Source organism: Mesoplodon bidens (assembly GCF_964165515.1).
Source record: "Mesoplodon bidens genome assembly, chromosome: 13".
Taxonomy (NCBI): Eukaryota; Metazoa; Chordata; class Mammalia; order Artiodactyla; family Ziphiidae; genus Mesoplodon; species Mesoplodon bidens.
In genome coordinates this window covers 46,759,981-46,772,808 of record NC_138169.1, presented here as the reverse complement: position 1 = coordinate 46,772,808, position 12,828 = coordinate 46,759,981, and the positions used below count along the sequence as shown (strand labels likewise).

Below are 12,828 nucleotides of genomic sequence, written 5' to 3'. Positions count from 1 at the left end.
TTCTACATAAAACTTTGTAGTCTTATAAGATCATAGGCGCTTCAAAGGCAAACCTTTTTTGTGCTCATTTTCTAGGCACATGTAGAAGGCAGCTAACTGATACACAAAGTTACTAACTTTGTTAGATTAATCCGCAATGACAGACAAAGGCTGTTTATATTTTCTATTTTGATCATGTACATATGTGTCCCAGATGTATTCATAAAGCAATAGAGCATTTGAATCTTTATAAAGTCGCAATACATTTTCAAGGACCCAGAAATAGATTATGGTATGGAAGTGCTGATCTGGCTTATAATAACATATGCATTTCTTTACTTAGCTTATTTCCCAAACAAATTGAAAAAAAATTAAAACTGGTTTGATGCTCTCAGCAGCCAAGATTGTGGCCTCATCAAACCAAAGGGCATAACAAGTCTAGTTCATTCTCAAAAATCACAAGATATGTTCTTAGTTTCTATGTGCATATTTAACATTATTTTGTGTGCACACTTAATATTATTTTCCCACAATAAATGGTTTGCTAAAGTAACATTACCAATACTCTGATTTCTGAGCCATAAAGCTTGTCCAAATGATATTCTGAGTGTTGCATAATGTTTGTCTTGTATGTATTAACAATTCAGCACATTTATTAAAATATAAAAGCATAAAACCTTTGTTATCATATGCAAAGCTGTGCCTTTCCTTTAACACTATCAAGTGGGATATTAAAGAAACAAGATATACAGAGAAGGTCCCATCAAAAAATGGCCCGTGTACTGGATTGAGAGGAAGAATTTGAGAACCTCTGTTACCAACGGTGGGGTGGATGTTCTCACACATGCAGAACACAAATTATGTTATCCACAGTAGCCACCTAACTGAAGTTTCCAGGTTAGGGGATCTTGGAGTTGTGGGAGAGCATTTAGATACTTCTCCACTTATCTGTAAAATCAGTCAACTTGTGGGGTTTTTGGGAGAATATGCCACAGCAATGCCTTGATTTTATTTTTGTTTGTAATTCAAATATATCGCTATCTTAAGTTGTTGACAGTATTGGATTTATCTAAACAGGAACTTCAGTGAGAAAAGTGACTGCCATAGACCTCGATGAACCTGATGCTCTACATACTCGTCTGAAATATAAAATCTTACAGCAAATTCCAGACAATCCAAAGCATTTCTCCATACATCCAGACACAGGTGTCATCACCACAACTACACGTTTACTGGATAGAGAAGTAATGAATTGCTTAATTAATTTCTCAATCACTAAACTATGTGTAAACGGATCATGGACTCCCAAAGAAGTTACAGTAAGTATTTTCATTTTGTGTTCCTTATAAAATTTTTAGAAACTGTCCTTTAATTATAATATTGCTTATTTTTCCTTTCTTTTTTTAAATTTCTTTAAAAAATATTTTTGGACTTTTTTCTAGATTTCTTTCTTTCTTTTTTTTGTTATTTTGATATATTTTAGTCTCTAATCATTTATTGTTTTGGGATTCTTTCTAGTTACTTAGTTCATGAACTAACAAATCCGTATATAATATACTTTGAGAAGGTGTTGCTAGATAATATGATTATACCTTTTGACTCAGATACTCAGAGTAACTGCTCCATTATAGCCAAATCTCATGTCCTAGTAGTCTTATTACTGAACCAAACTCAGGCCCACTCGCCCTCTGGCAGTAAAGCCAATCTACTGACACCAAGTTGTAGTGAAGGAAAGTGCAGCTTTATTGTAAAGGTGCCAATACAAGGAGAACAGGTGTCTTGTGCTCAAAAACTCCAAACTCCCCTAAGGATTTTAGCAAACCATTTGTAAAGGCAAGGTGAGGGAGGGGCATCCCAGAGAATGTGATCAACTCCTGCACAGTTCTCTGATTGGTTGATGGTGAGGTAACAGGGTGGTGTCATAGGGGTTAACATTATCAGTCCTTAGGCCTGTGGGCTATGAGCTCATGGTCATCAAGTAGTTAACATCTTCCATTTGGTGGGGACTTTTCACATCTTTAAAACAACTCAGGAACTGTGCATCAGATACTATTATCTAGGCACTACAGAAAGGAGCTAAAGCAGAGTATATGGGGGAGAAGTCTGCCCTGGGAAGGCCCCATAGGGTCCTGCTTGGTTACAGTCTATGTAATTATTTTGTATACTTAGCTTAGAGGGACTTTTGCTAATATAGTTATCACTGTTATCCCATTTGATAATAATAAAATAATGAGAAATAGTCCATTTGAATTTATTCAAACACTTATTCTGTATTTCTATTAGTATTTAAACGTGTAATAAAAAAAAAATGAAAGCAGGACCTTTCCAAAGGAAAGCGAGAAGAAAAATTTGTTGAATCTTAAAATTGAACAATTTTACTTTTTTTTTTTTTAATTAGTTTCTGCTTTATAACAAAGTGAATCAGTCATACATATACATCTGTTCCCACATCCCTTCCCTCATGCATCTCCCTCCCTCCCACCCTCCCCATCCCACCCCTCCAGGCGGTCACAAAGCACCGAGCTGATCTCCCTGTGCTCTGCGGCTGCTTCCCACTATCTATCTACCTTACGTTTGGTAGTGTATATATGTCCATGCCTCTCTTTTGCTTTGTCACAGCTTACCCTTCCCCCTCCCCATATCCTCAAGTCCATTCTCAAGTAGGTCTGTGTCTTTATTCCCGTTTTGCCCCTAGGTTCTTCATGACATTTTTTTTTTAATTCCGTATATATGTGTTAGCATACGGTATTTGTCTTTCTCTTTCTGACTTACTTCACTCTGTATGACAGACTCTAGGTCTATCCACCTCATTACAAATAGCTCAGTTTCGTTTCTTTTTATGGCTGAGTAATATTCCATTGTATATATGTGCCACATCTTCTTTATCCATTCATCCGATGATGGACACTTAGGTTGTTTCCAGCTCCGGGCTATTGTGAATAGAGCTGCAATGAACATTTTGGTACATGTCTCTTTTGGAATTATGGTTTTCTCAGGGTATTTGCCTAGTAGTGGGATTGCTGGGTCATATGGTAGTTCTATTTTTAGTTTTTTAAGGAACATCCATACCGTTCTCCATAGTGGCTGTACCAATTCACATTCCCACCAGCAGTGCAAGAGTGTTCCCTTTTCTCCACACCCTCTCCAGCATTTATTGTTTCTAGATTTCTTGATGATGGCCATTCTGACTGGTGTGAGATGATATCTCATTGTAGTTTTGATTTGCATTCCTCTAATGATTAATGATGTTGAGCATTCTTTCATGTGTTTGTTGGCAGTCTGTATATCTTCTTTGGAGAAATGCCTATTTAAGTCTTCTGCCCATTTTTGGATTGGGTTGTTTGTTTTTTTGCTATTGAGCTGCATGAGCTGTTTATAAATTTTGGAGATTAATCCTTTGTCAGTTGCTTCATTTGCAAATATTTTCTCCCATTCTGAGGGTTGTCTTTTGGTCTTGTTTATGGTTTCCTTTGCTGTGCAAAAGCTTTGAAGTTTCATTAGGTCCCATTTGTTTATCTTCGTTTTTATTTCCATTTCTCTAGGAGGTGGGTCCAAAAGGATCTTGCTGTGATTTATGTCATAGAGTGTTCTACCTATGTTTTCCTCTAAGAGTTTGATAGTTTCTGGCCTTACATTTAAGTCTTTAATCCATTTTGAGCTTATTTTTGTGTATGGTGTTAGGGAATGATCTAATCTCAAACTTTTACATGTCCCTGTCCAGTTTTCCCAGCACCACTTATTGAAGAGGCTGTCCTTTCTCCACTGTACATTCCTGCCTCCTTTATCAAAGATAAGTTGACCATATGTGCGTGGGTTTATCTCTGGGCTTTCTATCCTGATCCACTGATCTATCTTTCTGTTTTTATGCCAGTACCACACTGTCTTGATTACTGTAGCTTTGTAGTATAGTCTGAAGTCAGGGAGCCTGATTCCTCCAGCTCCGTTTTTCGTTCTCAAGATTGCTTTGGCTATTCGGGGTCTTTTGTTTTTCCAAACAAATTTTGAAATTTTTTGTTCTAGTTCTGTGAAAAATGCCAGTGGTAGTTTGATAGGGATTGCATTGAATCTGTAGATTGCTTTGGGTAGTAGAGTCATTTTCACAATATTGATTCTTCCAATCCAGGAGCATGGTATATCTCTCCATCTATTTGTATCATCTTTAATTTCTTTCATCAGTGTCTTATAATTTTCTGCATACAGGTCTTTTGTCTCCTTAGGTAGGTTTATTCCTAGATATTTTATTCTTTTTGTTGCAATGGTAAATGGGAGTGTTTTCTTGATTTCATTTTCAGATTTTTCATCATTAGTGTACAGGAATGCCAGAGATTTCTGTACATTAATTTTGTATCCTGCTACTTTACCAAATTCATTGATTAGCTCTAGTAGTTTTTCGGTAGCATCTTTAGGATTCTCTATGTATAGTATCATGTCATCTGCAAACAGTGACAGCTTTACTTCTTCTTTTCCAATTTGGATTCCTTTTATTTCCTTTTGTTCTCTGATGGCTGTGGCTAAAACTTCCAAAACTATGTTGAATAAGAGTGGTGAGAGTGGGCAGCCTTGTCTTGTTCCTGATCTTAGTGGAAATTGTTTCAGTTTTTCACCATTGAGGACAATGTTGGCTGTGGGTTTGTCATATATGGCCTTTATTATGTTGAGGAAAGTTCCCTCTATGCCTACTTTCTGCAGGGTTTTTATCATAAATGGGTGTTGAATTTTGTCGAAAGCTTTCTCTGCATCTATTGAGATGATCATATGGTTTTTCTCCTTCAATTTGTTAGTATGGTGTATCACGTTGATTGATTTGCGTATATTGAAGAATCCTTGCATTCCTGGAATAAACCCCACTTGATCATGGTGTATGATCCTTTTAATGTGCTGTTGGATTCTGTTTGCTAGTATTTTGTTGAGGATTTTTGCATCTGTGTTCATCAGTGATATTGGCCTGTAGTTTTCTTTCTTTGTGACATCCTTGCCTGGTTTTGGTATCAAAGTGATGGTGGCCTCGTAGAATGAGTTTGGGAGTGTTCCTTCCTCTGATATTGTTTGGAAGAGTTTGAGAAGGATGGGTGTTAGCTCTTCTCTAAATGTTTGATAGAGTTCGCCTGTGAAGCCATCTGGTCCTGGGCTTTTGTTTGATGGAAGATTTTTAATCACAGTTTCAATTTCAGTGCTTGTGATTGGTCTATTCATATTTTCTATTTCTTCCTGATTCAGTCTTGGCAGGTTGTGCATTTCTAAGAATTTGTCCATTTCTTCCAGGTTGTCCATTTTATGGGCATAGAGTTGCTTGTAGTAATCTCTCATGATCTTCTGTATTTCTGCAGTGTCAGTTGTTACTTCACCTTTTTCATTTCTAATTCTATTGATTTGAGTCTTCTCCCTTCTTTTCTTGATGAGTCTGGCTAATGGTTTATCAATTTTGTTTATCTTCTCAAAGAACCAGCTTTTAGTTTTATTGATCTTTGCTATCGTTTCCTTCATTTCTTTTTCATTTATTTCTGATCTGATTTTTATGATTTCTTTCCTTCTGCTAACTTTGGGATGTTTTTGTTCTTCTTTCTCTAATTGCTTTAGGTGCAAGGTTAGGTTGTTTATTCGAGATGTGTCCTGTTTCTTAAGGTGGGATTGTATTGCTATAAACTTCCCTCTTAGAACTGCTTTTGCTGCGTCCCATAGGTTTTGGGTCGTCGTGTCTCCATTGTCATTTGTTTCTAGGTATTTTTTTATTTCCTCTTTGATTTCTTCAGTGATCACTTCGTTATTAAGTACTGTATTGTTTAGCCTCCATGTGTTTGTATTTTTTACAGCTCTTTTCCTGTAATTGATATCTAGTCTCATAGCATTGTGGTCGGAAAAGATACTTGATACAATTTCAATTTTCTTAAATTTACCAAGGCTTGATTTGTGACCCAAGATATGATCCATCCTGGAGAATGTTCCATGAGCACTTGAGAAAAATGTGTATTCTGTTGTTTTTGGATGGAATGTCCTATAAATATCAACTAAGTCCATCTTGTTTAATGTATCATTTAAAGCTTGTGTTTCCTTATTTATTTTCATTTTGGATGATCTGTCCATTGGTGAAAGTGGGGTGTTAAAGTCCCCTACTATGATTGTGTTACTGTCGATTTCTCCTTTTATGGCTGTTAGTATTTGCCTTATGTATTGAGGTGCTCCTATGTTTGGTGCATAAATATTTACAATTGTTATATCTTCTTCTTGGATCGATCCCTCAATTTTACATTTGATAGTGTTTGTCACTATAGGAAGCTAATTATTCGTCGTTAATACATTAGCAACAACTTTTGGTAACATTTTACACATAAAAATGATTTTCCCTTTTGTGCTAAAACTTGGAAACATAGTTATGTCCTCTCTGTATATGTATATATAGAGAGACTCATCATGGTATGTTTATTGAACAGTCATTGAACTATGATGTACATCGCCAAATGGTTTTGCAAATTGGTGTAATTAACGAAGCACAATTCTCTAACGCAGCAAACTCACAAACTCATACTATGTGCATTACAACTGTCACTGTTAAAGTTAAAGACCATGATGAGGGCCCTGAATGCCAACTACCAGTAAAAGTTATTAAGAGTAAAGATGGCCTCCCAGTGGGCACAACACTCCTTGGATACGAAGCAGTGGATCCGGACAGTGGCACTGCTGAGAGCTTAAGGTAATGTATTTTCAAAATTTCCTTCTTTTTAATTGTGATGATAATTGATTTCAAATTTGGGAACATCCTATGTATTTTTAGGATGACGGATTTTGAGATTATGTCCACTCTTTGGTTTGAGCATTTACATTTGATTTCTAAAAACTAGGTATAAGAAGATAAGAGATGAAGATAACTGGTTTGAAATTAATGGATACACTGGTGACTTCAAAACCGTAAAAGTTCTAGATAGAAAATCAACATTTGTAAAAGACAACCAGTACAATGTTTCCGTGATTGCAATGGATGCAGGTGAGTGCAATTTTCTAGAAATAAAATATAAATATAGGACATATTTTAGAAAATCTTGGAGCTAAATTTAAATTTGTTTGTTTCCAGATCAAAATTTAATGCAAAAAATGTTTGCATTATGATTGCTTAATTGCTTGGAAACCACCCAATTTAGGTCCCAGTGCATCACTAATGCAAAACTAGGAGGTGGTGAACGGCCGAAGTCCCAGTTTCAAGGTCCATATTATTTGACTTCTTCCATGGACATAGTGGCATCATCAAGGATCCCTATTTTTCTCAGGAGTACAGATTTAGATTATTCTGATCTGAACTTGCTGGAGGGATTCAACCCACCTTCAACGGTTGTGTTCAGATAGATTTGTTCTGAGTCTCTCTTACTGGGGAATAAAACATTTATCCTATTTCCTAAATAAATGGTCAAACAATGATTTTTAATGTCTTTTGCTGAGGTTTACAATCATTCTCCAAGGTTAATTCTAGAACCTGTTTTGTGAAGAACTGTTCTTCAAATGTCCTAAAGTAGAGATCTCGAAACTGTTTTGAATATATCCTCCAAGCAGTAAATCATTTTTGAATATAGACCTTTGCAGTGTAAGCCCTGTCAGTTGGCTTCTCTTTTTGTAATGCAAGTGTCAGACTTAAGCTTTGACTGATATCTCAAATAAACACATTGCTAACCACAGAACTAGATCAAGAGCCAGGCTGACCCCCACCCCATCTCCCCAGGCTCCTTTGTTTTAGAGATCTTGGTTGATTTCAGTAACTCACCATTTGGGCTGCTGGTTTTATCTCTTCCTGTGCTTTAAATTCCTGCTCTTGTGTTTTAAATTAAGAGTGAGCCTGTGAAACCCAAGGCCCCAGCCTCCACCTCAATAAAAGAAGAATCCCAGGTGTCACTCCCCTTGCCCCACCCCGTCCATTCCCCACAAACTTACTCTTGTTCTGTGGCCCCATGTGTGCCAGGTAATTTCCAGGACTTGTAAGTAATAAACCTTTTTTTTTTTCAATGTTTCCTGACCGTTATTACTTAGGACATCTTGCAATCATAAGAGGAACCACAAGGGCCAGTTCAGCTGCAACCTTGGTTATTGATAGGCTGAGACCAGTCCATAACCACTCCCATATATTTACTAGTGTGTTTATTTATATACATATACTACTATGCTAATGTATATATCATAAAAATAGATATTAAAAGAAGATGATAAAAAATATAAATAGAAGTTACAATATGGCATTCCACCACACCAATTACTCACTCATTTGGGGTAAATTTCTATTAATGATAAAGGTGAATGAACTTGGGCTTTTATGACAGAGCCTATGTTTTTGACTATCTGCTTAATCCAAGATGGTTTCCATTAATTTTATGGTTAGCATATTTTTATATACTAGATGTTCAAAAAAACAAGCTGGTAAAGCAATGTTGTGGTCTTTTTCTATAGAATCACTGAATTTCTTTAGAAGGAATGGGTGAGTGTATGAATAAACACATATCAAATCCCACGGAAATAAACAAAAGTTGGAAGTAAGTCATGAAATGTTTCATGTTTATTCATTTTGCCCCTTGATATCTTGATAATAAGATAAAGACAGATGTTTTCTCACATATTATACCCATACTTTTTTCTATAGCTTTACACTAAAAGCCACATCTATGAAAAAAATAGATTCTCTGATGAGAGACAAAGGTTAAACTAATGAAGATACTGCTGCTTATGATTTATAGAGGAAGGGCAAGCCAGTTCATCTACATGTGTCCCATTCAGGTTTTTTCCTTACTTCCTCTCTCAGCCTTGGTCTATTCCTGTTAACCCTGGGATGGAAATGGTCTGTTGCACGTCATAATCAGTGAGATGACCAAGCAGTTTGAAAGAACTATGCCCATGAGCCAAAAATTTTTAGATTTCAAAATCTGAAAGAAAACCTCAATTTGAATATTATTACTTAATCATGTGCATATGATCTTCCTTTCCTCTTGATACCTCTCACACAATCTTTTAATGTAACTCTTTCAGTATAAGTAGGAAAAAAAATCTACTAAAGAATGGGCAAAACATTAACTGAGAAATATAGTTAACATTGCCACTCCTTTATAATCCTGGTGATTTGCTGCTTCTATATAGGCAAAAGTGAAATCTGAATGGTTCAGGAACACAATTATGATGTCAAACAAGGATTTATATTTACTCACTTATTCCACAAATGTTGATTGTCTTTTAAGTTCCAAGTACTAGGCCATGAAAATTAGGATTCATAAGACAAGGTCAAATTTTCATACAATATCAGTTGAGGGATTATTATGTTCTCATAACAGATTCCCTGGTATGAAAATGTTCCCCATCAAAGAATGTATGCATATCATGAGAAGTGGAAATCAGTTAAAGAGTTGCCCACCCAGATTAAAAGATAAAGGGAGGAAACTTCACGGAAATGCAGAAGCTTGGTGATAGAAAATGAAATACTTTTTGGAGAGAAGGAAAATATGGAAAACAGAGATATAAGAAATTAACTTGGTCTTTTGGTGACAAAAGAATGTCTTTAAATACAGTGATCATAGCACAAAGAAATGAAATGTCAAATCTAAACTTTGTGAGTCTATGTCCCAGGCCCATGGATAACTTGGATGTGCTCAAGAAGTAAAGATAAAGGTGCTATAAATGTTAGTGGAAAACCGTAGGGTGTCATGAAGGATTTTGTTTATTTGAACTTTAATCCATTTAATATATGCTTCCAAGGGCCAAATATATAAATAAGTACTTATATTTCCAAATGAATGTTTAGTTTTGATGCTCATAAATATTTTATGATGATGATCTAGGTATTCCAGCTTTCTTCGAATCCAGTTTATTTCCTTGTATTTTTTGTGTCAATATTTTTGTCAGTCAGTCAAGCTGGTTTCCCTGCTTTCACTCTAGAAAGCACCGTTTTATACACCCTCTACCTAGAATTAGACTGCCCCTCCTGTTTGAAATTCAGGTCCCTTTGCTTCTTCAAATGAATGGCAGTGACATCTTCTGTGGTAGCTCTCACTAGTCTTTGTTCAGTTTGCACGCGGGCGTTCTCTAGTTGGCAGTGAGTGGGAGCTACTCTTTGCTGTGGTGCACGAGCTTCTCATTGCGGTGGCTTCTTTTGTTGCGGAGCACGGGCTGTAGGTGTGCGGGCTTCAGTAGTTGCAGCATGCAGGCTCAGTAGTTGTGGCGCACGGCCTTAGCTGCTCCGCCGCATGTGGGATCCTCCCAGACCAGGGCTCGAACCCATGTCCCCTGCACTGGCAGGCGGACTCTTAACCACTGCACCACCAGGGAAGTCCCTGTTCAGTTCTTCTATGAAGACCTTTTACGCCCTCCTTCCCTGGGAATAATATCGTAATTATCACAGTTGATGTGTCTTCTCTATAAAAGGGTGCTCACATTGTTTCTCATGTACATTATTTTCCTCTAGCTAGACTCTGAACTCATTTTCATACAAGGACCCTTATCATTGCTAAATATCTTTTTTACCAAGCATCTGGCAGAGATCTTGGCATGTTTGCTTCGTGTAGGTACTGATATTTGTCACTCCTCTGTTGTTTGAGAGCCCTGTGACTCTCCAGGTCCAGGTTGTGAATTTCACTACCAAGAGCTTTGCAAGTTCAAGTGCATAATAGGCACCTGGAACAATTAGTTTTAATGTATTATAGAAACTTGAGTTCAAAAGTTTACAAATGCTTTGTTATATTCGGCTGTAAAAAGAATTTTCTTAAAATAAATATTTCAGGGTTGTCATGTGGAAGAGGTAAACATTTTGTGTATAGTTCAAAATAACCCATGAAAAAATTGGAAATGATTAAGGGGTGTATTATAGCTTGATAAGAAAGAACCTGAAAACTTTCTAGTGGCTAATTAAAGAGTTCTGTACATGGAGTGGGCTGATTCATAACAGTGAACTTCCAGTTCCTGGAAACTTAAATAGCAATGGAGAACTCTTGCATTTCAGAGTCCCTATTGTTGACATGTAAGTTTAGATTTTAGTTAACCCAAGATGTACTTTCTAGCTCCAATATTATGACATTCCTTACTCACCGATACTTGGCATTTGCTTATGTGCTTAATTTAAAATAAGGTTTAGAAGTAGACAAACATACACACTCAATTACCTTCTCACAATCTTCAACTATTATCAGTAATTACTTACTTTTTGCTCTATTTCTCAGAAGTAAGGAAAAATTTGCAATCAGTCTTTCATAGTTTTAGAAGGCATCTAGGACTTTGTTTTCAGCTGTGGCTTTGACTACTATCCATTTTAACAATTTCAAGTTTTCCCCTTTTTAACAACATGCTTAAAACAGACTGTGATGGAAAATAATCATTTATGTGATGAATGTTGGTTGAATTTTTTTTTTTTTTTTTTTTTTTTTGCTGCACTGCGGCATGCAGAATCTTAGTTCCTCAACCAGGGATCAAACCCACGTCCCCTGCATTGGAAGCGCGGACTCTTCATTAACCATTGGACCTCCAGGCAAGTCCCTCTATTTCTTTATTAGATTTTTTAAAAGTGAGATTTCTATTCCTTAAAGAGAAATAGTTCTCTGCTTAAATTTTAAAAAGTAAAATCAGAGCACACATGGTGACTCACAGGTAGTATCTGTAATTTTTTTTTTATTAAAAAAATAAGAGCTTCTTTTTTCCCATTATTCACTTCTTTGTTAGGGTTTGAAGTTGTTACTTGTATTCAAATTTATTTACAAATTTATGGCAGTCCCAAATGTTTATATGCTATTGCAGATTTTTTAAAATAAAAATTGTATCTCTCTTTATTTTTTAATAAATTTATTTATTTTATTTATTTTTGGCTGCGTTAGGTCTTCGTTGCTGTGTGCAGGCTTTCTATACTCTTCATTGCGGTGGCTTCTCTTGCTGCGGAGCACGGGTTCCAGGCATGCGAGCTTCAGTAGTTGTGACACGTGGGCTCAGTAGTTGTGGCACACAGGCTTAGTCGTTCCGCGGCATGTAAGATCTTCCTGGATCAGGGCTTGAACCCGTGTCCCCTGAATTGGCAGGCGGATTCTTAACCACTGCACCACCAGGGAAGCCTGCTGTATCTCTCTTTAATTTCTAGATATTGTAAAACTTGTTCAGATAAAATAGGTATATACTGCAGTTACCTTATGTAACTGATTAATTTAAAAGTCACTTTGAATAAATTAATTTTTTAGTTATTCAACAGAAAAAGTTGCACTGAAATACACTATCCAATATGGCTTAATTGTTATTTCAACCTAAAAAGAAAAAACAGATTACATTTACACATGATTTATGGTAGTCTTTATGATAAAATCAATATTTATGCACCAAAATTTAGACTAGCATTCAAAGCAAAAAAAGTGAGAAATTTCATCAGTTAGTTTTCTGTTTATTTCAATTTTGAAAGCTTACCATTTATAGTAGTTTGTAATTTTATTACAAATGATAAAATTTGAACATATTTTTTAAACTTCAGTATCTCTTAAACACCAGTAATGGGCGTTATGTTAATTAAAAATACTTATTTAGACTTACGTGTGAAACATTAGACCAATAATAGTGGAGAGCTGGAGATGAGTAACTGTTCTTATTCTCTTTTTTTTTTTAATAAACTTATTTTATTTATTTATTTTTTGCTGTGTTGGCTCTTTGTTGCTGCGCACGGGCTTTCTCTAGTTGTGGCAAGCGGGGGCTACTCTTCCTTGCCGTGCGTGGGTTTCTCATTGCGGTGGCTTCTCTTGTTGCAGAGCATGGGTTCTAGGTGCGTGGGCTTCAGTAGTTGTGGCTCATGGACTCAGTAGTTGTGGCTCGTGGGCTCTAGAGTGCAGGCTCAGTAGTTGTGGCACATGGGCTTAGTTGCTCTGC

At 36.3% G+C, this 12,828-nt stretch overlaps 1 protein-coding gene across 1 annotated transcript in view; it reads left to right on the top strand.

The window, feature by feature from the left end:
- DSC1 (desmocollin 1) overlaps positions 1-12,828 on the top strand; it is a gene marked incomplete at both ends in the record, with an annotated part of 43,679 nt that overhangs the window by 10,824 nt on the left and 20,027 nt on the right. The window contains 3 exon segments of the mRNA XM_081252133.1: positions 1,057-1,298; positions 6,408-6,667; positions 6,816-6,962. Coding sequence (XP_081108259.1) covers positions 1,057-1,298; positions 6,408-6,667; positions 6,816-6,962 — 649 coding nt within the window.